Source organism: Armigeres subalbatus, chromosome 2 (genome assembly GCF_024139115.2).
Source record: "Armigeres subalbatus isolate Guangzhou_Male chromosome 2, GZ_Asu_2, whole genome shotgun sequence".
NCBI classification, from domain to species: domain Eukaryota; kingdom Metazoa; phylum Arthropoda; class Insecta; order Diptera; family Culicidae; genus Armigeres; species Armigeres subalbatus.
Window position 1 is genome coordinate 345730596 of NC_085140.1, and position 24721 is coordinate 345755316.

At 38.4% G+C, this 24721-nt stretch overlaps 3 protein-coding genes across 6 annotated transcripts in view; 1 reads left to right on the forward strand and 2 right to left on the reverse strand.

The window, feature by feature from the left end:
- Positions 1–24721, forward strand: part of LOC134212895 (inositol-pentakisphosphate 2-kinase) — a 507776-nt gene that overhangs the window by 255412 nt on the left and 227643 nt on the right. The window lies entirely within an intron of this gene.
- LOC134210020 (uncharacterized) lies at positions 4479–5069 on the reverse strand. Its single transcript, XM_062686046.1, has 2 exons — positions 4701–5069; positions 4479–4637 (listed from the first exon to the last, which is right to left on the reverse strand). The coding sequence occupies exons 1-2, from the start codon at positions 5067–5069 to the stop codon at positions 4479–4481; spliced, it is 528 nt and encodes a 175-aa protein (XP_062542030.1).
- LOC134212893 (uncharacterized) lies at positions 20772–22120 on the reverse strand. 2 transcript variants are annotated; one of them, XM_062691189.1, is made up of 4 exons: positions 21629–22120; positions 21405–21565; positions 21178–21336; positions 20772–21121 (listed from the first exon to the last, which is right to left on the reverse strand). In XM_062691189.1, the coding sequence occupies exons 1-4, from the start codon at positions 21738–21740 to the stop codon at positions 20954–20956; spliced, it is 600 nt and encodes a 199-aa protein (XP_062547173.1). In that variant the 5' UTR covers positions 21741–22120; the 3' UTR covers positions 20772–20953. The 2 variants fall into 2 exon arrangements, with proteins under 2 accessions (XP_062547173.1, XP_062547174.1); XM_062691190.1 differs by having other exon boundaries at positions 21405–21569.

The window sequence follows — 24721 nt, forward strand, 5'->3', positions numbered from 1 at the left end:
ATTAAAGTCCGCAGAAATAATTGTCCTGCGGAATATTTGCAAGAACTCTAGAATATTTCTGTAAAAATACCTATATTGGAATAGAAGAATTGGAAAATTATGACGTTTTCATATAGATGAATGAACTGCTGACGCGAATTCACAATTTATTAAAAAAATATGAATAAATATTGTGTATTACTCACAAGAACTATAGTAACAGTTTATGATTTCTATACATTTTGATGAAAAATATAGTTTTACAAAGGGGTAGAATCAGTTTCAAAACAATCTGTCAAATAAATACAACGGTGGAAAGAAAAGATATGTGTCATCTTGTCACTGTACGCGTACAGCGTGATACGAAAATCATTGTGCGGAAATCATATGTCTGTCGATAGTATTACCGGGCGGGGTCGCGTTACCTACATCATGATGATGGTCCTGCCACCTTAGGTATAGCTGACGCGATAAATTTAAACTACCCGACATTTTTTTTTAAATTAAATTATCGTTTGAGGCCTCTAATTATAATTCTTATTTCTGACACCAAATTATAAATGAATCAATTACGCCAACAAGCTGTTGCCCCAGCTTTACCAAAACTCTAGCGCTGCCAGTGTACCGTTGCACTTGATTGATAATGATAAGCGGGTTTAGTGGCGCAGCTGCGTCCGAGGATTGCAACTGCTGTTTTTGCTGCCGCGATTGTAGGTCGCAGTTGATTGGCAGTTCGCCATTCAGCACCAGGCACTGATGGAATGGAAACTTGATTAAAATTGTTTTCGTTGAATGATATCAGGGGAAAAAAACAAAGCAGGAATGGTGAGACCCTATCAGTTTGAATGTAAACAATCGTCAGCTTAAAATTCCGATTAGAAGCGCTGTTCGAAGCATGTCATTCTTTGGTAAAATTTTCAAGCCATAAGACATTCTGGAATTTTAAGTACATTGATTGATCTTGAGCCAAGACGGCCCCACCCCAGGTAAATTTAAAAAAAATATTTAGGACACTTGCTAGAAACATTTGCATTTTATGCTCGACTAGATAAATAAATATGTTATATCTTATGTAATTTCTTTCAAGAGAAAGATAAGCAGAAAATTACATCTAAAGTTTGGCGTTGGTTCTTATTACTGCAAAGAGATGGAAGAAGTCGACCGAAATCTAACTTTACAACAAGTTAAGGTGATTGATGGGCATCGCCCAGGGTGGAGATCTTTCTAACCGGCACTTTGCATCACTCGGGATGGCCAAAACCCATAAGTAGGGGTGGTGGAAATTCGCGATTTCGCGGAAGCCGCGAAATCCGCGAAATTTGATGTTAGCCGCGAATTTTAAACATTTTCGCGAAAAACCGCGAAATTAGCCTTTCCCGTCAATAATTTTATTCCATTCTATTACCACAGTCGATTTCTTTACCTAGTCAATACCAACTCGACAAACAAGTTGAGTTGAAAGTCCGAAATTGGTTGAATGTTGAGCCAAAATTAAATTGAAGAACAATTTTGTTTTTCTTTCAAATTTTAAAAATAGTTAGAGACGTGAAAAATATGGATTATTTAGGAAAGTTTATCCTAAATATGAGAATTAATCGATTGTCCCAATAAAATTGTTTGACGGGAAAAGTCAATTTGGCTTCAAAGAATATACAATTATTCGGAATGTGCGCGCTAAACTGCCAACCGAACGCTGTTTGGGCTGTTGGTTCGAAGCACACAAAACTAACAACACGAATGAATAGAAGCTACACACGGTGCTTTGCTTTGCGCGGTCTCGCGGTCCAACCAAGTGCTTTTGACCAGTAATGCAAAGAAATAATAACAACAATTTAACAACTAACAAATTTAACAACAATTTAACGCAACAATTTAAAAAAATATGGAATCTACATTGTCTTTTTACCCTTCTTACACCCTAAGAAGGGTATAAAGATCGCTTGAAAAACCGACTTTTTATCCGAGGCTCGGAGACCCAAGTCGTATATACCAATCAACTCAGCTCGACGAACTGAGCACATGTATGTATGTGTGTGTGTGTGTGTGTGCGTGTGTGCGTGTGTGCGTGTGTGCGTGTGTGCGTGTGTGTGTGCGTTACAAAAATCTCACATCAAGATCTCAGCCGTCCGTGGACCGATTTGCACGATTCAAGTTCAACGAGTTCAATTTTTTTGCAATCGGACATTTGGTTCCAGAGATATGTGAGAAATACGAACATGAAGTGTATTTTCTGAAAACTAACAAAATAATGTCACATAAGTATCTCAGCCGTCTGTAAACCAATTTGCATGATTTTATCTTCAAACGAAAGCTATGACTTTGCCATTGAACCCATTGTATTTTGTTTTTGCAATTAGACATTGGGTTCCGAGATATCTCTGAAATACGAACATAAAGCATTAGACGTATCAACTTCACACATTGGTAAAATATGTCCCATCAAGATCTCAGTCGTCCTTGGACCGATTTGTGCGATTTTTATCTTTAAACGAAAGCTATGTTTTTGTCATTGGACCCATTCATTTTTTCTGCAATTGGAAATTCGGTTTCAGAGATATCTGTGAAATACGAATATGAGACATATTTTCAGACTACTAATGAAGAATTGTCACACCAATATCTCAGCCGTCTATGACCCGATTTGAACTCTTTTGGGCTTAAACAGAAGCTGTAATATTGCCATTTAAGGCGGCAAATCAAATCTGCAGTCTTTTGTATTTTTAAAAATTGTTAGATTTTCAGAAATATCCCTTTTTACCCTTCTTACACCCTAAGAAGGGTATAAAGATCGCTTGAAAAACCGACTTTTTATCCGAGGCTCGGAGACCCAAGTCGTATATACCAATCAACTCAGCTCGACGAACTGAGCACATGTATGTATGTGTGTGTGTGCGTGTGTGCGTGTGTGCGTATGTGTGTGCGTTACAAAAATCTCACATCAAGATCTCAGCCGTCCGTGGACCGATTTGCACGATTTTAACACTAAACGAAAGCTATGACTTTGTCATTGTACGAGTTCATTTTTTTTTGCAATCGGACATTTGGTTCCAGAGATATGTGAGAAATACGAACATGAAGTGTATTTTCAGAAAACTAACAAAATAATGTCACATAAATATCTCAGCCGTCTGTAAACCAATTTGCATGATTTTATCTTTAAACGAAAGCTATGACTTTGCCATTGAACCCATTGTATTTTGTTTTTGCAATTAGACATTGGGTTCCGGAGATATCTCTGAAATACGAACATAAAGCATTAGACGTATCAACTTCACACATTGGTAAAATATGTCCCATCAAGATCTCAGTCGTCCTTGGACCGATTTGTGCGATTTTATCTTTAAACGAAAGCTATGTTTTTGTCATTGGACCCATTCATTTTTTTCTGCAATTGGAAATTCGGTTTCAGAGATATCTGTGAAATACGAATATGAGACATATTTTCAGACTACTAATGAAGAATTGTCACACCAGTATCTCAGCCATCTATGACCCGATTTGAATTCTTTCGGGCTTAAACAGAAGCTGTAATATTGCCATTTAAGGCGGCAAATCAAATCTGCAGCCTTTTTGTATTTTTTAAAAATTGTTAAATTTTCAGAAATATCCCTTTTTTTATTTTGAAATCGATAAAAGCATGATGATATCAGTTATTTTATACTCAATTGAAGGTCATATGCATAGAAATTGTAATATGCACTGGGCACACACAACCATTCAAAAGTGTAAGAAGGGTTGCGTTCACTGTAGGTGGATTAAGTCGGGTTTTATTCTTTGTACCGAAATATAATTTACAGCGAAATGGCCGCGAATTTTAAGATTTTCTGAATTGGCTGTCCGCGAAATTTTGTAAATTTTGCCGCGAATTTCCACCATCCCTACCCATAAGTAAGTAAGTAAAAACGTTCTTAGGGCCTGTTCGAGTGCGCTACTGCGAAAAAAAAAAATAAATAATAATTTCTTTCTTGAGAAAAACAGAACAGTAATACCGTTATTTGGCCATGCATAGGAGCCCTAGCCACATCATTGTCTTGCTTCTAGAGTATCAGTAAAGTAAACCTACAAATCCGGGATATAGCTTTATCTACAAAACCAATATAAGCTAAAGAATTTGTCCAGTAACAAGAATAACCTCCAACTAGATTTTTTTCAGTGGTCAGGATGGATGGGCACCAAGGTTTTTTAAACTAATTGCTGAAAACTTGGAGGAGTTTGAAATTCGAGTACAACCATATGCAGGGTAACATTATATATGTTTTATTTCTGAGACTGCTTATTGCCCTAGTTTGGTATAAAATCTTTCACCATAACACACCTTGTCAAAGGGATCTACCGTGTCCAGGAAGCCGGGAGTCCCTTACGAACATGAGATCTGGGTAATGCTTTTGCAGGACCAACACACTATTGAGCCAATGCATTGTTCCTATCAATATGCAACGTGATCCACTTCGACTTGCATTCAAAATGGAATAAAAAGCCAACATAGCTTAATCTAGTTTTTATATTTCAATGACACTAAAATACAAAATCAAACAGGCAAAAGGCTTTGGATCTTTCCTGCTATCGCGCTGCTCCATGAATAGCCTCCATTCGCCCAGAAATTGGGGCGAAATTGTGAACGGGAATTTGTAACGGACATGATCGATCGTGCCTACAAACTGTCCAATGAAAATCTATTATTTCAATAGATCTTGACATTTTTATACTGTAAGCCAACTTACCCCCGCCTTGTACGGGCAGGCCTTCTTATTCAAATACCGGGTGATCGGGTACCAAATTTCCGTGGGGCTTTGTAGCACTGCGCAGAAATCGGGCACGCTGCGCTCGATCAACGCCCGCCTCCACTCGCCCCGTTCCATTTGCTCCGAGTGGAAGTACGCCGGATAGGGCGAGGCAATGTCCCGCAGGAAGGTGAAGTTTCCGTTCACCGTGAGGTAGCCATCGTCATCGTAATCGTAATCCAGGTTGGAGAAATCGAAATCGTGTTTATATTCGGGACAGGGACGCACTCCCTGTACATCGGGGATGATTTTTGACTCAGTGTACTTGCAGAACACTGTTAAGGTAATCGATAGGAATATTTTGTACATGTTGGTTTATGGAAATGCAACTAGCATGCGATGTTTGCAGAACTGGCATGAAAAACCACGTGAATAACTCTTTTAAGCTTCGTATATGACCAGAACCGATCAATGTCATGTGAAATCGTAATAAAAGTGGCATTGAAATACTAATCTCAACTAGTTATCACTTTTACTTTACATGGTGTTCGAATTTCCATTAGACTACATTTTTCGATTGTTGAGATCTGACACAAATTGCCGTCCATGTGACCAACAAACAAAAACAAACTTGGTAAGTGCAGTGAAACGTGAATAAAGTAAGTACGAGGCAAAACACGTGAATAGTCTGAATTTTGCACGTGGGAATGTCAATGGAACACAAACACAGAAGCAGTCGAGTTTTCTGTCCTGAAAAGTACGTAACTCACAAAGAATATTACTATTGATTCAAAACAGATTTTTTTTGGCCCAAACAAGTTATTTCTCCATCAGACATAATGGCTAGACTTGCCAGGAATCTGTTCTAGGTCTTGAAATGGCATGAGAGTTATCTGTCATAAGACGAGTTTGAACAATCATTGAATTCCCACACTTAATTGTATCCTGCCCGATCCGAATTTCGAACTCACCAGTAAGGCAGTCTTCAGTGTCTTGTACTTGACTCGACTCGAGTCGAGTCAAGTACAAGACACTGAAGACGGCCTTACTGTTGAGGTCGAAATACGTATCTGTCAGGATACAATTAAGTGGTGGAATTCAATGGGATTGTTCAAACTCGTCTTATGACAGGTGAAAACATTCCACTAAAAAGCTCAAAATAATTTTCTTATGAGAGTTATGCTTGGGATGGTCTCGGAATCAATCAAGACCCTTAGCTACAGGTTGGTACCTTTTTTGCGTCATAAAGCAAGTGGCCCGCTTTTTATTGTTTCCGAAGTGAAATGATTGGGAAGGTCTCCTCTGTCAGCCCTTCTCTGTGGATAAACTACATTCATAGAATAATAATTTGGAAATAATCAAATAATTCGAAAAGGACCTCACTCCACCCAATTGGTTTTAATTTCGATCAAACGGGAAATTTTGGGCATTTGTTAAGCAGATTAAGGATAAGAAAGATAAATGAATAGATATGTTAGACGGGATGCTATGTGTCTATTGTCTCTATGCTTGCAGAACCTGGTTGTCCCAGCTAATAACTCTGCCTGTTACGCCAACTCATTATTCGTCAGAGGTGTGATACATTGGAACTCATTACCAACTGCTTTGAAACGTTCTTCATCGGGAGCAATTTTCAAGTGAGGCTGCATAGAATTTTGGAATCGTTAACAACGTAATTATTTAAAACATTAGAATTAAAATTAGAACTAGACATTAGAATAACACATTGGAAAGATTTGATACGGAGATAGTAATTTAAAAGATTTGTATCTTACGCTACTGGACAATAAACAAAACAAACAAACAGAAGTCTACAAATGGTCAAAAATATACGCAAGTTGATAAATTAGTATTTAACATAAACTTTCTCTTTTCAGCTTTTATTTACCGCAACTTTTTTATATTTCAACGGAATTTTACAACTTTTTATCACTGAAGAAAAACATGTTGCTGCAAAAACATTCAAAAACTGACCACTTGAAACACTTGAAGGAAATAAACCGTATTGCCAGATGGTGAGTGACTCGAACTTAAAAGTGCCATGGTCGTGAAGAGGTTGTGGGAAAATTTTGGACTTTGGTAATTGAATATTTCGGGAATTAGTTTCAGAGCTCTAATCAAAGCTAGTAGTCAAAAAATCTCCCGAGTAATATACTATCTCCACAGTCATAATTATAGAATATCAATCCTGCTTCTATTGTTTTCTTTCCAGCAGCCAGAGATTAATAGCATTAGCATAAGAATTGTTACGTTATACGTCATATTGGACACAAGTACACTGTAGTGACATCCAGACCACATCCATTTACGCCATAAACTAGATGTGAGAACAAATGGTTAACGTGGTACTTATTTGACGAGGCAGGCCTTGGTCCTGGAAGCGGTCAGAACCGTCAATTGACCATTTTATATTCATACTTCGCTTCCTGATCGAAAACCATGAAAAAAGAGCCGTCGAACGACTGGTTTTGATGGTAAAACTAAAATGTCTCCTTCAACAGGTTCCCCGGGGCCAATCCGTAGATCCTGGAAGCGGTCAGAGCCGTCAATGGACCATTTTATATTCATACTTCGCTTCCTGATCGAAAACCATGAAAAAAGAGCCGTCGAACGACTGGTTTTGGTGGTAAAACTAAAATGTCCCCTTCAACAGGTTCCCCGGGGCCAATCCGTAGATCCTGGAAGCGATCAGAGCCGTCAATGGACCATTTTATATTCATACTTCGCTTCCTGATCGAAAACCATGAAAAAAGAGTCGTCGAATGACTGATTTTGGTGCTAAAACTTAAGTGTCCCCATTCACAGGTTCCCCGGGGACATCCCAGCGACTCCAATATCCGTTTATTCAATTGGTTTTTCATTCTTGACACATTAGAGACCTTCTAGAATAAAATCATAGTGGACGATCTATCAAAGAGCGAGATTCAAATGAAGTTGTGGCCTGACCCCTTTGATAAGTATCGATCGGAACCGATTATAAAGAAATGGCCATATCTCACTTGATTCTGGTCCGATTCCAAATCTCAATATATGGTTCCAATGGCAAGAGTCCTACTTTATTTGTGGTTACTAATATTATTCAATTTTTAACCACAACTTCTCCTAATATCCACCTCAAATTTACGGTTTTGAACCTACCTCCGAAAAACTCGGAATATCTCCGGAATCCGGTGGCCATAGTCGGTTCCATGGACATACCGTCAAACTGCATTAATTTTCTTGTTCGGGCATGCCTGAATTGTCAAAACCGGATGATAACTAAGATCAGGTATCTGGCACCCCCAATCCTACCCACTACGTTTGACAATAGACAATGACAATAACACTGAGTAAAATTTAAGAGCCGTTTTTTTGTTTTGTAATTCTGGGGAAATTATGTTTAGCTCTGATGCTCTGGAGGTGTTCCTTTTGAAATTATGGGGAATTTATTCTAATGCGACAAGAAAGGATTTCAGTGAAGATCTTGAAGAGTTTTCAGTTGAATTGGATTCCCATTGAAGATTCTGGAGGAATTTTCAGCGATGTTCCTGGGAGATATTGTTGAAGTAATTACCGCAGGAATTCATAGAAGAATACCTGAAGGAGTTCCAGGAACAATATGTGAATTCCTGCAGTAATTCCAGGAGGATTGCCATCAGAAGTTTCTTCAGGAATTCCAGTGGGAATATTTGGAGAAAGTCCAGAAATAATTCCTAGAGCAGTTCCCAGAGGAACTTTTAGAGAAATTTAAAGAAGAACAGTTGAAGGTTTTTCAGGAAGAAGTTCAGGATGAATTTCCTAAAATTCTACTTGGTGCTCCTCCAGAAATTACTTCTGGAGATCTCATTCAGGAGTTAGTCCTGTATTCCTCCAGAAATTTATTCTGAGTTCCCCCAGGAATTCATTCTGAATTCCTTCAGGAATTTATTCTGAATCTCCCCAGGAATTAAATCTGAATTCCAACAGGCGTGAGTTATTCCAAGAATTCCTGGAGTAACTTCAAGATAAGTTTCTGGAGAGACACAAAGAAATTAAGAATGAATTCCTGGGGACATTCAGAATGAATTCCTGGGGACCTGCAGAATGAATTCCTGGGGAAATGCAGAATGAATTCCTATAGTAATTCTGGATGAATTTTGAGAATTCTTCTTGGAGCTCCTCCTGGATTCCTTCCTGTAGTTTCTTCAAAAAATATTCTTGAAGCTCCACAAGAAATTACTCCTGTAGTTCTTCCAAATATATCTCCTTTGCTTTTTCAGGACCTATTCCAGGTTTTCCTTGTAAAGTTCTTTTAGGATTTTTTTTAAGTTCCTAAAGGAATTCTACTTGGGTTCCTCCAGAAATTCTTCTTCCATGAATTTTTGGAATAACTCACTCATTCGACAGCGATATTTTAAATTTGGGAAATTCCCGGAACAATTTCAGGAGGAAATCAAAAATGATATGCTTGTGGAACTTCAGGATGGATTCCTAGAAGAGCTTCAGGAGACATTCCTGAAGGGTCCCGAGGAGAAATTTCTGAAGGAATCAAAGAAGGAATCACTAGAGAGGTTCCAGGATGATTTTCTGAAGGAACTCTCAAAAATATCTGGGTGGAGTTATCGTAGGAACTCCAGGAGAAAATTCTGGTGGAATTCGAGAAGAAATTCTTAGAAGAATTTCAAGACACATTTGTGGAAGAACTTCGGAGTGGAATCGTGCAGAAACTGCAAGAGAAATTGCTATGGGCTCCTCAGGGGGGAATTTCTGGCTGAAGTTCAGGAGATATTCGTGGAATTTATGTAGAAACTCTCTGAGATGTCTTTGTTTAGCTCCTTCAGGAAATCCAGGAGGAATTGCTGGTTGAACTCCAGGAAGAAATCCCTAAATAAATCCGGAGTTTTAAATTGCTAGATAAGGTACACCGGGGCAAGTGAAAATACGGGGTAAGTGGGTACTATGGCTGCCGATTAATCGGTGAACATTTTTAATGGTAACAATGTTCTAGAAAGATGAAGCAGAATTATCAACGAAATCGCCTGACACAAAACATTTTGGAATCAAAACCATTTGCGGCACCATACTAATGTTATTGTTTAATCATGACTTTAAACTACCGGCAAAATCCATCGCTTTTATTTTAATTCAATGGATTTCCAACAAAATAGTTGTTCCTGAATTCATCATTGATGTGGAAAGTGAATATTTTGAGCAATTAAATAATTGTGTGACATCAAAAACGATTTAAAAGTTTTGATTGAAGCCAAAATCTGCAATTTTCACTTTCCCTTGATTTTTAACATACATGGGGCAAGTGGGACATATTTGAACAACATTTTTGATAGAGAAATTTTACCTGTTTTTAGATTGTTGTCTAGTGAAAAATAACTTCGACACTCATATATCATATGGATCTAAATCAAATGCAGTTGATATCGTTGGTTTAGTTGTTAAGAAGTAGTGTACAGTTAATATACCAAATGTGTATTATACTTTCTGAAAATTATCTCCCTCATGGAAAAGAGCAATGGTAATAGCTAGGGGCCGTCCAGAAACCACGTGGTCATATAGGGGGGGAGGGGGGGGTTTGGAAAATGACCACGATAAGCCACATGGGGGGAGGGGGGTGTTGCTCTCGAACCACGTGGTTTTTTTTAACACGAAATTTTGGGAAAAAAACAATAGCGGTGTAAAAAATACAAATCATCAAAATTTAATGATTTAATCATTAAACGCAAAGCGCATCTTAGAGCCGATGCCCACGTAGCGTCTTTTCAACTCAGTGTTAAAAAGAATTTAGCATTAAGCATCGAGAAAACCCGGTAACGCAGCGTCGGTCGCAACGCCGATGCATATCTGAGTTATTTGGCCAACTTAGCTTTAGATCCTATTTCCACAAAAAAAAATAAACGAAAAAGTAGGTTGCGTTTCAGTCTCAATTTTCACCAAAAAAAAATTGGGAAAGAAAAATGAAAAAATATTTTTTTAAAATTCCGCCGCAGATGGTTTTTGGCATCACGCCGCCGACACTTTTGCATCAGCGGACTACAGCTACAATTTTAAAAACTGTTCATGTTTTTACAATAATTCAAGAAAAATCTTCAAAAGAATGTCTTGTGGATATTCAGGAAAAATCCAATAAAAAAATTTCCTGTAAAAACTTTAACCTTACTTCATATAATCCTGATAAAGTGCTAGCATTCAGAATGTTTTTTGAACAATTCTCTCTGGAAAATTTTGCTTGTAAATTTTGCTACAAATTGGTCATGAAAAAAAAAAACAAAACATCTCCAGTGTAAATGCCGAAAAAAATTCCATGTGAATTCTGTCTGAAAATTCAAAACAGTCTCGTGGGAAATACATATAATTTTCGGTGGAAAAAAATGTTCATATTTTCATATTTTTTTTACATTCTAATGAATTTATTCGACAAGTTCTTCCGAATCTTCACCAGAAATTCTATTTCATTTCCAAAATAAGTTTTTCGAACATTTTAGGGAGTGCACTTCAAAATGTTCAGTCTCCAGTTAGCCTTACGAGCAAAGGCGTAGGATTGCCAATCCGGAGATGACGAGTTCGATTCTCGTTCCTGTCTAGGATGTTTTCGGGTTTCAAACATTGTCGACACCCTAGGTATAATGTATCCTTCGTACTTGCTACACAAGATATATAATCGTACAATTGCTGGCATTTAAAACTTTCAATTTATAACTGAGAAAATGCTAATAGAAGAAACTAAGTTGAAAAGCAGACCAACTTCCAGTTGGAATATGGAGCCATAGAAGAAGAAGACTTCTAAATTTTTCAAGAAAAAATCTTCTGAACTTTCATGAGAAATTAAATAGCCAATGCCACATGAAACACTTTGATATTACCGTTGATTTTTTGGTTTTTGGATTTTTGTTTTCAAATTTGGAATTTTGAAAAGAAATTTTTTACGCTCTTTGTGAATTCTATCACATTTTTTAAATTTTCCAAATATTTTTTTTATTCGAGGCATTATTTAGAATTTCCACGGAAGAGTCTATGGATTATCTTCAAAAAATACTTTGGATTTTCAAAGAATAAATCTTTAGAATTCTCAAGGTTCGTGTGTTTTTTTTAATTTGCACCATAAATTCTTCCAAAATTTCATGGGAAATTTATTCTTCTTCGGAAAGTCATTTTGATTTCTTTGTAGGTTCAGCTAAACATTGCTTTAAATCTTTACCATGCAAAGAAGCACAAGAAATGATTTAAAAATTTTAAGGAATTTTCACATCAGAAAATCTTTAAAATTTTGATTTAATTTTCTAAGGAATTCCTATTGGAATTGCTTCTAAAGTACAACCTTCACAAGTACTACAAAAGTGCAATTTTTTTCGTTATTTCCACTTGTAAAAGCATCGAAATATCCTCGGGAAATTCATTATTGGTGTTTTAAATGAACTTTTTTTTTCGATTTTCTACTGGAAAATCTTAGGAATTTCCATCGGAAATATTTTGGTATACTCCAAATAATTTCTTTTGGAAATTAAAAAAACTGCTGAAAATTTCTAAGATTTTTTTTGAAAAACGAAAAAAAATTCCATTGGAAATTTAGAAGAGTTTCCTTTGAAGATTCATTAAATTTGCCCAGGATTTTGAAAAAAAATCTTTAGAGATTCTGTAAAAAAAGTAAGCTGGATTTTTTTCTAATTTATACCGGAAGTTCTTCGGAATTTGATGTTTATTGGAATTTTCATCGTAAATATGCATTTAGGATCCTTCTACGGATTCTTCTAGTTCTTCAAAATTTCTACCGAACCTTTATTAGGAACTCTTCCACAGAATTTCGAAAAAAAGTCGTTGAAATACTGAAGATTTTTCCGTGGAGACTCGAAGAATTTCATCTAACTATTCTGAAGGGTTTCCTTGCAACTCCAGAATAATTATTCTTGAAAATTAGAAGATCTTGGAATTTAAAATTCATCCAAGCAATAAATGAAGGCAATTATTTCAAGAAGCCTAGTTCTTATGATATTGAATAATTAGGCTAATTGATCGAAATATGTAATAATGCATCTAATTAGAACATTTAGGTGCATTTTTAAATTTTTCGATCAATAATGCACAAAACTCTAGTAGTGCGTATGAAAAAGGTTATGACATAGAGAAGTTTGCATTTAAAAAATCAACATGAAATTCTAAATAAAATGCTTTTTAAATTCATAAAAGGGTCTTAGAACTAAGAAGAGTCCGGCGATATGAAAAAAGTGGCAGTGTTCCAGAAAAAAACACTCCAATTCCTAAAACAATCTAGGGTAATAAATAGTGTTATAATAACGATTGAAATTGAATTCCAAAACAAATCTCAACCCTTTCAGGACGGATGGGTCATATATGTCCAGCGTTTTAGATTGTCTATTAAATCACAAAAGAGAGCTAGACCACCATTTTCTTCAGTAAAATTGTTCATCTAGATATTGGTTTTACAGAAAAAAATATGGGAGCTCAAATTTGACTGACCCTGAAAACTCAGTTATCCGAAACTTTGGGTAGATTTCGATTCTAAGAGCATGCAAATGAAGTTGAAATGTTTGAATCATTCTGAACACTCACATAAGATGGGTCATCCTGAACGTTAAGCCAGTGATTGCTCTCAAGTTCAGCCCACGACTTCTCGGGTGATCAATCATGACATTTGTAATGTCCTCATCATCGGTATGTACCCAATCCGATGAAATAAGCATATGATCCTAATTTCCATTAACATGAGATCTAAGAGACAAGGTACCCACAATTATCTTGAGTCAACATCAAGCTGCACAATGACTATGCCTGTTTTGTAGGGCCTTAGAAGCACTGGGTTCACGGACTTGAATGATTAAGTAGTTCAAACATTACGACTTCCAGGACGTTTTTTGAAACCTAAAAGTTTTGTATAACCTAAGTCGAGTCAAGTACGAAACACTGAAGACGACCTTACTGTTGAGGTCGAAATACGTATCTGTCAAGGTACAATCAAGTGGTGGAATTAAATGGGAAGGTACAAACTCGTCTTATGACAAGTAAAGACATTCCATTAAAAAGCTCAACATAATTTTTTTAACTAAAAAGTCTGTAGTAGCTTGTACAAATAACAATTGTCATATCAACCCAATGGACCTAATGGGATATTATATCATACATCATTCATAATTTGGTTAATTGGATAAATCGAATGATCCGAACTTCAAAATGATAATTGATCTATAATACATTCATTCTTCTATGAGTCGCTTATGTAAGGACCATTGACTGAAGCATATTCGAGATATGGAATAGAAGTTCCTTGGGAAATTATTCGAAAGACATCAGAGTGACCGAGAAAATATGTTTAGTATGGCATCATTGGATTCCACGAGTCAATATCAAAATAAAATTTCAATGAAGAATTAGAAATTTTGAGAGATGAGCCAGCTCTAGGTTATTTATTAGAGAACACATAGAAATTTTCCATAATAGAATTGGAAATTGCCAATAAAGAAATCAGGGTATGAGTATTAAATAAATATAGAATTACTGCAAATAATGCAAAATTTCCATAAACAGTTGAAAATTTTCCACAAAACAATAATAAATTAGCACTTGTAAAAGCAAAAATTGCAATTATGTATTTAAAAAATCACCAATAAAGAAATTAAAAAATATAGGGATATTTTGGAAAATTTCTAAACCATTACAAATTTTTCTCGAAATTTTTGTATCCTCCTGATGCATCGAAGGTATGCGAGTTCTAGATAACCTAATACCTGATACACATTACAACATGATAACATCATCAAAATCTTCGAAATAATGAAAATTTATAATTTCCATGCTGGGTTTTAGTTTGATTTTGAATCAGTTGAAATTGTCCATCTTCAAAATTGATCGGATTAACCATATGTTTTAGTTACATAGGGTTTTTTAAAATTTTTGTACTTGAAAAAAAAAAAACCACGTGGTCAAAGGGGGGGGGTCTGCCAAATGACCACGATAGACCACATGGGGGGAGGGGGGTTGAAAATCTTCAAAAATATGACCACGTGGTTTCTGGATGGCCCCTATGCAAAATTTTCTGTTTACAGTGCAAATAATCTATTTATTCTGCAATAGGTCAACAGGTTTTGTTTTGTGTTTTGTTATTTTTAAACTTCGCATCAGATTAACAGATTTTAAGATAAATTAGGTGCTTAAGACATAAATTGGCCATTTCGTTCTATTACAAATTTACAACACCACCTGAATAAAAACGTTCCTTTTAAGGTTCTAATGTATGTAATAATTTGTGTTAAACAGAGAAACATACATTCGAAAAGTGAACAAAGATTTGCTTATCTCTTCCATCTAACACATTTAATAAGAAAGTAAGCTAATGTAAAGCCAGACAACAGACAATTAAGGTGATTATACAATAAAGCCAGAAATCGGCCATTTTGTAAACCACATACTTTGCCAAAAAAAAATTCAAGAGCACGAGATGAAAGAACCATAACGCGTATGCGGCTGAAATAATGGTAGATCGTTTGCTTAGTTATGCTGAACAATCATGATTTGAGTTTCGGCACTGTACGAAAACTATTACGCCAGATTTGGGCTTTTGGAAATGTATGCAGATAAACGTGTGGTGAATTTGAAATTCATCACGGGCTTTATTCTATAATCACCTTAAACGGTAAACCGGCTGTTGCCTTGATTTTATATCTGCTAACATTGTAATCCCTTTCTTTTGCCAAAAACAAAAGTCTGAAAAGCAATGAACCTCCATCCATGATCCGAAATACTACAACTCAGAAATTACATGAGCATTATATCTACATTTTTCAAATTAGTTTCGTTTGACAGTATAGAGCAGAATAGGTCCCACTTGCCCCGTTTGAAGGGGTAAGTGGGTCCCACAGGTAAATTTATTTATGTCACTACCAATATTTTTGTAACTGAATAAATGGCTTACAACACGTCTACACTTCAACAACGGAAGCATATGATGATGTATCCGTGGTTAATGTCCTGAAATACCCTGTTTTCTAAGTATGCTTTAGCGATTTTGCTAAACTTGCGTTTTTTAGGTCCCACTTGCCCTGGGGTACCTTACTAAAACTCGATATATCGTCATTACTTTACCAGTTCAGATTGCAGTTTTCAGCCTGGCCAGCGCACTTGCGCCGCGATCCAACTTCGTTTCCACCAGTGACCATAATTTTATCAACTGCATAAATCATCCATCTGCGAGTTGTGGCGCCTGCCTAGGATGGGGTGGGGTTTGACAGTGGGCCCTGTTAAACCTCTATAAAAAGCTGCATGTATCCGCAAGTAGGCTCCGCCCAAGCGACCGTGTGCCGCTCGAAGCAAACAAGCTTAAGTCCTGGTGCTAGGTGGGGCGCTAAACAGCCCTGACACGACGGCCCTCCGACGAGACAGGAGGTTTATTGCGCAGGCCCAATAAGCCGCCATTAAAAACAACCATTACGAACGACATAGAAGATAATACGACTCGATACAATCGGCAACGACCTTGGCAACGAATAAAGGATCACGATTGGAAGCTTGGAACATGGAACTGCAAGTCGCTAAGCCTTGCAAGTTGCGACAGGATAATCTACGATGAATTACATCCCCGCAACTTCGACGTCGTAGCGCTGCAGGAAATCTGCTGGACAGGACAGAAAGTGTGGAAAAGCGGGCCTCGAGCGGCTACCTTCTACCAAAGCTGTGGCACCACCAACGAGCTGGGAACCGGCTTCATAGTGCTGGGAAAGATGCGTCAACGCGTTATTGGGTGGCAGCCAATCAACGCAAGGATGTACATGCTGAGGATAAAAGGTCGTTACTTCAACTATAGCATAATCAACGTGCACTGCCCACACTAAGGGAGACCCGACGACGAAAAAGAAAGTTCTATGCACAGCTGGAGCAGACATACGATGGATGCCCACTGCAGGACGTCAAAATCGTCATCGGTGACATGAACGCTTAGGTAGGAAGCGAGGAAATGTATAGACCGGTCATCGGACCGGACAGTCTGCATACCGTAAACTTCGCAGCCTCCCGCGGAATGGTAGTCCGAAGCACTTTCTTCCCCCGCAAGAATATCCACAAGGCCACATGGAAATCACCTAATCAAGTAACGGAAAACCAAATCGACCACGTTCTAATCGACGGTGCGAATATTGAATCCGACCACTACCTCGTTGCAGTATGTCTGCGCTCAAAACTCTCGACGGTGTACAACACGCGCCGTGGCTAAACTCCCAATGGAAGAGCAGCTAGACGCAGCATCTCTTGAAGATGGCTGGAGAGATATTTGATCCACCATTGGAAGCACCGCAACCGCTGCACTAGGCACGGTGGCTCCGGATCAGAGGAATGATTGGTATGACCGCGTGTGTGAGCAGTTAGTTGAGGAGAAGAATGCAGCATGGGCAAGATTGTTGCAACACCGCACGAGGGTGAACGAGGTACGATACAAACGGGCGCGGAACAGACAAAACTCGATTTTCCGGAGGAAAAACCGCTAGCAGGAAGATCGATACCGTGAAGAGACGGAGGAACTATGCAGCGCTAATAACGCACGAAAGTTCTATGAGAAGTTAAACCGTTTACGTAAAGGCCACGTGCCACAGCCCAATATGTGTAAGGACATAAACGGGAACCTTCTTACAAACGAGCGTGAGGTGATCCAAAGGTGGTGGCAGCACTACGAAGAGCACCTGAATGGCGATACGATAGACAACGGTGGTGGTATGGTAATGAACCTAGGAGCACGCGCGCAGGATATGCGACTTCCGGCTCCGAATCTCCAGGAAATCTAGGAGGAGATCGGCCGGCTGAAAAACAACAAAGCCCGTGGAGTTGATCAACTACCAGGAGAGCTGTTTAAACAAGGTGGTGAGGCACTGGCTGGAGCGTTGCACTGGGTGATTACCAAGGTTTGGGAGGATGAGGTTTTGCCGCAAGAGTGGATGGAAGGTGTCGTGTGTCCCATCTACAAAAAGGGCGATAAGCTGGATTGTAGCAACTACCGCGCAATCACATTGCTGAACGCCGCCTACAAGGTACTCTCCCAAATTTTATGCCGCCGACTAACACCAATTGCAAGAGAGTTCGTGGGGCAGTACCAGGCGGGATTTATGGGTGAACGCTCTACCACAGATCAGGTGTTCGTCGTACGTCAGGTATTGCAGAAATGCCGCGAATACAACGTGCCCACACATCATCTATTTATCGACTTCAAAGCCGCATATGATACAATCGATCGGGACCAGCTATGGCAGCTAATGCACGAAAACGGATTTCCAGATAAACTGATAAGGTTGACCAAGGCGACGTTGGGCCGGGTGATATGCGTAGTTCGAGTTTCAGGGGCATTCTCGAATCTTCTCGAAACACGCAGAGGGTTACGGCAATGTGATATGGTCTTTCGTGTCTGCTATTCAACATAGCTTTGGAGAAAATAATACGAAGGGCAGGGATTGACATGAGTGGTACGATTTTCACGAAATCCATGATAGGAAGAGGAAATCGGAGTGGTGGGTCGGGTACGTAGCCAGAATGGTGGATAATAATCAGATGTATTGATTAAAAGATAAGCTACTTCTATATTAGTTTACTATATTAGTTTAACTACACTACACTACTGAATAATGCTCAATATTGTCAAATAGAGTTCGTATAAGCAACCTGACTCCCGCCCTTCCTAGGCGATGCTTTTTCTGCGACAATATATGGTGCAACTAACATTTATGTTGAACATTGTATAGCCACCTACAATTTGTATAATTATTGTATGCTGTGCTTTGTTATGTCCAAGTGCAAGTTCAAGTCTAAATCCAACTCCAAGTTGAGATCCAAGTCTAATTACAAATACAATTCTAAGTTCAAGTCCGAGTCTGTAAATTTTCAATGGTACAAGGGCCGACTTCTCCAAATTTCCGAGTCCAAGTCTTCAAATTTTCGAGTCTTCAAGATTCTGAGTTTCCATGTTACGTTGTTTCGGAATTTTCAAGTCTGCATGTCTCCAAACCTTCAAGCCTCCAAAAGTATTGAAGTCTCTTAGCATCCATGTTTCCGAGTGGTCATGTCTCATGAGAATCCAAGTTTCCATATTTCCGTATCTCCGAATCTACAAGTCTCCAAGTCTCTTAGTTTCCACTTCTCTCCATAAGTCTCTGATTCTTCGAGATCTAAATCTCTAAGTCCCTAAGCTTCCACATCTCCGAGTTCCCAAATTTCCAATTCTCCAATTCTATGGGAGCTCGGAATAATTTTCCGTAGAAATGGAAAACAATTTTGCTTGAAAATTCAGAAGAAATTCTCGTAAAATTTGTGAAGAAATTCGGGGGATTTTTGGAAAGAGAGATAGAAAAAGCGCTTTGCTCTCTGTCTTATGACGATCACGACTTTTTACAGTACTGGTTGTACACCTAAAAAAATTTAATGTTGTTTATTATTAATATTTCTAATACTTTTTTGCCAAAGCAGGAGCTTAATGACATGAAAAAACTTATACATCGCATTAGTCACAAACATTCGGAAACTTATATTTTTCATTAACTTATGAATGTTATAAGCTTTTTAATAGGGGATCATTCATTAGGTGGCATAATGGAGAGTTTAAGTATTTTCGAATGGTTTTTTGCCAGAATATACCGTCGTGCGGGGCTTCTTTTGAAAAATCGGGGGCTACTTTGAACATTTTGAATCAAGAATTATAACGTAAATTACTATCAAATTGCCATTATCCTAATTCGGGTGTCTTGTTGTTAGTTAGATGTCAACTTTCTGTTTCAAATTTCGTATTTTTTTCGTATTTTTTTTTAGAAAATCAAAAATCCAAAGTAGCCCCCTGAGTCAAAAGAAGCCCCACACGACGGTATAAGGTTATTTTTACGTGTACTGTAGGTGGATGGCTAATTAAATTGTTGTTTATTTTCGAAATTATCAAAGCATGATCAGTTTTGTATGTGCTTCTTATATGCGGTGTAAAGGCTCAAATACTTTTCGCCACGTTTCGATTAATAAGAACAGTAGGAATATACTGACGTAGCAAGAATTTGAAGGAAAGATAAAAAAGTTCAAACATTCTCTCTACTGCGTAATTTGGCTGGCAAAGCTATAAAAGTATGTAGACACTGCTGCCGGTCAACGTGAACAGATTGAATTTCAAATTCGAGTTGGTCTGGCTTGCTAGAAAGGTTGATGTGGTAACAGACGGAGACGAAGCTGATGGTAGGAATGTTTTTCAATACTACAAATGATGGATATATTGTGGATGGATATTGTAAATATTGACTTTGGTATACCGTTTGAATCACTGATATTTGTAGAAATATCACGAATTTATGAAAATCTGAGATGAATAAATGATCGAAACACGATGTTACCAAACTAGAAGTGACGGGGTCGATTTTCTATCGACGAAATCTTTTGAGAAGGAAATTTTCAAAAAAAAAATCATTTAGTAGAGACTCTCATCAAATATCCACATTAGAGTCGAAATAAAACTACTATGCCATAAACAAATAGTTTGTAAATATTTCGAAGAAGAATTACATGAAGATCAAAAATATCAATACCAGGAAGTCCCAACTGGTTGTTTTTACGTCGTTTCGCATTTCTCACCGTGTAGTGGTGTGATTGCATTGAAAAACAAAAAACTTCCAAAGAACTGAACAAAGTAAGGGCTTTGTAGAATTCGCTGGTACCAGCATGGCGTGATTTTGTAAGAATTCATTTCGCCGGCAATGTCACATTCCCGTTCAGTTGCTGGCGTAGGTACGACGTCAGACAGTAGGTGGGATGGGATCTTCAAGTGAACCCTCGAAAAGTATCGGGTTCGGAAGCTCAAAGCAAAACAGCCGATCGGATTTCCATACACGTTTGAAGCTGCGGGTGGGACTGACAGGATGATGCTTCTAGATCGTTTCAAAGACACAGATTTGTTTTTATTTCTGATGAACAGAACTGGTTGACGTGTGAATAGTTGTTGAATGGTTTGATTGATCGCAGTTTAGATTATGATAAAGAGTTCCGATTAAAAAAGAGAGGTGCTGATTTAAACCATGATTTTTTGTTCTTTCGTAATTTGGTTTTCAAAACCCATCAATTTTAAAATAACGATTGCGTAGCAGCTTAAATTGTATTTTAGGAACTAGTCAGATCAGGAGTTGATAAGCGAAATCGTTTGATTGTACCAAACGAACTTTAACAATTATGGTCAACATCAATATCACTGGTTTAAAAACACTTCTTTAATGTGAGTAAATAGTTACACGTACTACTTTTCTTTCTAGCGATATATGAACAGATGAAACCTAAACTTCCGTAATCGTCAATTTAATTAAAAAGCACTCTTTCTCTGGATGTCCTCTGCGGGAGGTAGTTATTTCATTATACACCTGCCACTCGCCGATAAAATCCGGAGGAATTTTGAAGTAATGCGCTGGGTTACCGAGGTTGACCATGTTCATGTGCTCTTCGTACTGAAATTGGAAACTTTAATAACCGAAACATGCACAAGTGCCCATCTTTTGCTTACCCCTTTCGGGAAAGGACACCTATTCTTGTGCATCTTCACCATCAGGGGATACCATAATTCATTGGGTGATAGAAGCACCGGACACAGGTTCCAGATTTCACGACTCAGCAGTCCGGTCACCCATTGGCCACGCTGCAGCCGTTTGGAGTACATCTTCCACTGGAATTATCGATTTTCAAAATATGTGAGACTGGTGGACCAGATGCTAACGTACACGTTATTTTTACCATAGTCGGACTTCCGTACTCATCGTCGAAGCGAGCCGTCCCATTCACGGTCAGTGTTCCATTTTCTTCGGTTATGATTTGTACCCCTGTTATGTCTACTTTGGTTAGAGGCATACCGTTGTCACATTCTTGGAGATCTTCTTCGATCAATACCGTCACAGCTGCCTTCAAAAAAATATCTTTCAGTACCTAATTGTGTTTGTATGGCAATTCGTTTTCTGTACCTGAACGGTACAATAAAGCTGCACTAGAAATAGATTTTTTAATATACGACTCGCCATGCTGTTGGCTCCAGATCTGTTTGGCAATTGTTATAAAAATATTCACGTTGGTCATTATAAAGGCTGCAACATGCACCAAGATTCAAATACACGATAGACTGCCAGTTGACAACGTTATTGAAGAAATTCATTCGTTCTGAATAATTATTAAGTTTATAGTGCAGCTCAATCATCCATAATTATTCGTATATTAATGATTGCATTATGTCCAGCAATAAAATGCCAATTTGCTAGCGCTGATGCCGACACCAACGTGAGAGACGGCAATTTTACAAGCGAATATATTTTGGTCAAATCCACGGTACAAAACAAATCAACCGTTCGAGCGGACTCCAATGAGTGGTTTGCTAAAGCCATGCCAACATTTATAATGCAGAAGCTATTTCGCGATCATTCTACCGATCTGAACCAGGAAGCGCCATCGTCGTGTTTATAGGAAAGAAATTATGGAAGGCAAACTGACAAACGGACTGCTGAATAAATGCGGAATTTACGCGTTAGATTCACGATGATAACGCTGGTAATGTGAGCGAAACGAGATAAAGGTTTCAGTTTACTTTTTTTGCGGTAATATTTGTTTTGGAATTTACCTATCCCGAAGCTAGAACCCGTGCAAAGCCTGATGTCATAAATACAGCAAATTAAAAATATGTTTCGATTTCGACATCGAATTGAACTCCTGATTGAATTTTGTTTTCAAATTTCAATTTTCGTGATTGATTACATTTTACTGTAGATTTCTAAATTGTATGATATGACATCAAACTGATAACTTATTTTGTTAACGAAAACCAACATTAAAATGAGCTTTCAATTTGCTTTCATCGACGGCAGGAATAGTTTTCCATTTAATTTTACAGTTTTCTGCTATAGATTTTGATCTTTTAACCGTTAAAACGACCAAAAAGATATCAACCTGAGTTATCAAAATTAAGCGATTTCACAACAACAACGATTTGCTCTCTCTACCTTAATTTGATCTTTCTAAATATCACCTATCAGGAGTATCGGCTGAGTACCGCCAGAAGCTCGACGAACGGATAAGTGCAATCAACGTTAGTCACAACATCGACGATCTATGGAGTCGATCCATGGAGCGGTAAGCACAACAGCACGAGAAGTGGTAGGTACTGCACAGAGGCGACCCAGGACGGGTTGGTTCGATGTGGAGTGTGAGAGTGACAGACGAGAAGAACGTTGAATATGTTCACATCGAGTAATAAGCCAGTGATGGGAAATGTCAAAAAATGTCGTGGGGTTGCTATTACCAGTTTGCTTATAACTTTTTCAAAAGTCTTTTACAACTCGGATTTTTTATTAACATGTAATGCTTAAAGGATCCTACAACTTTGCCAAACAGGTCATTGTTCTAAATATACAGTGTGAGGCATGATAACGAAATTTAAAAATGTCACGGAATGTCATGACATTAATGTCATTTGACACTAATCCGGCTCTTACGCCTCCAATTTCAGATTGAGAGCATTGACCTATTAGAAAAAGTTTAAGCATCCTTTGAGTGCTTCATGCTTATATAAAACATACGATTGTAAATTACTTGTGAAAAAGTTATTAACAAATTAGTCCCATGACATCGATATGACATTTCCCGTCACTGGTAATAACTGACTTGTATACACTGGAAAAGTTACACTGTAAAAGTTTTTTCTTCATTCGAGGGTTGGTATAACCCATTTGTCCCACACGGCCTTTCCTGGCCTCACTTCCGGCCCGGAAGTGACCACGGCTTCAGACAGTCTCCAGCAGTTGTTGTTTTCTTCGGACCTTCCCCTTCATCGTCGAGTTTCCGAACTTCGGCCGGTCATTACGGGTCATTACCGGTCGTACGGGCCAAAATATCGCTGTTTCACTTTCTACCCAACTCCGAACTGAGTCGTCGGGATTGCTACGATGTCTCCCATACGATATCCTTTCAACGGCTTGCGACGAGTATTGTAGTGCTTTCGGTTCTTTTGCTGAATCTTCTGTATGCTTTCGCTTGCCATATTCCTTAGTTCGGATCTCCCCTCCTCGAACTGTTCTTGTATCTCTTTAGTGAGCAGTTCACGAAGAACTTCATGCTTGGTTCGCATTTTTACTCCCAACATCAACTGGAACGGGGTCGTTTGTATCACTCGTTGCCAACTGTGTTTCAAGCATTTTTGGACTGGGTTAACGTGCTTGAACCATTCATCGGGCTTCGTCACAGATAGCTTGGTCAACATAGGGATTATGATGCGGTGCACCCTCTCAATTTGACCATTTCCGCGCGGGACACCGGTCACGATTGTGTGCAATTCAATGACTTCTTTGTCACAGAATTTACTGAACTGCGTTGACGTAAATGCCGTCCCACGGTCGCACACGATTCGTCTTGGATTCCCGAAGATATCCGTTATGATGTGCAGCTTCTTTATGACTTCCTCGGTTGTTGTCGACTTGGTGGCAAATAGCCAAATAAACTTAGAGAAAGCATCGATTACAGTCAGTATGTAATTATACGACTTCCGAGTCGACGGCATTGGACCCAGATGATCGATGTGCAAAGTGTCCATCGGAACGTCACCTTTCCGAATGGGTTGTAATTCTCCTTCTGGTTTCCCTCTTTTCTTCTCGCCAACAATACAGGAAATGCACGCTGCAATGCACCGTTGAATTTTTTTCCTCCATCGCAGGAATATAGTAATCCGTCTTTATCTTTTTCTTTGGCCTTCGTCACACTGAAGTGACACGAGGATTTACCTTCTTCTTCAACATAGAATCCTTAACTGACATGCAGCCGGTAACTATCTTGAACTTCTGAGTCAGTAAATAACAACGGAACTTTTTCACATATTCAATAACTGCCAGGGCTTCCAAATCGTACGAGTGGTAATTTTGTTCAGCTGGCGTCGTCAAACGGCTGTAATAGTAGTATGGGTGTAACTTACCATCATCGTCGGATCGCTGCATCAGAATACCTGCTAAAGCCATCTTGCTGGCATTTGTATGGACCAGACACGAAGCTTCCGCTCTGAAAATTCGACTGGGTAGCTA

Bases quoted from the DNA above. Each gene is read 5' to 3' on its own strand.
- LOC134212893 (XM_062691189.1), bottom strand. From the start codon at position 21,740: ATGACCAACGTGAATATTTTTATAACAATTGCCAAACAGATCTGGAGC. The intron at 21,337-21,404 runs GTAAAAATAACG...CGATAATTCCAG, and splicing joins AGTACGGAAGTCCGACTATG to TGGAAGATGTACTCCAAACG. The intron at 21,122-21,177 runs GTAAGCAAAAGA...TTCCAATTTCAG, and splicing joins GGTGTCCTTTCCCGAAAGGG to TACGAAGAGCACATGAACAT.
- LOC134210020 (XM_062686046.1), bottom strand. From the start codon at position 5,069: ATGTACAAAATATTCCTATCGATTACCTTAACAGTGTTCTGCAAGTAC. The intron at 4,638-4,700 runs GTAAGTTGGCTT...TTCATTGGACAG, and splicing joins CCTGCCCGTACAAGGCGGGG to TTTGTAGGCACGATCGATCA.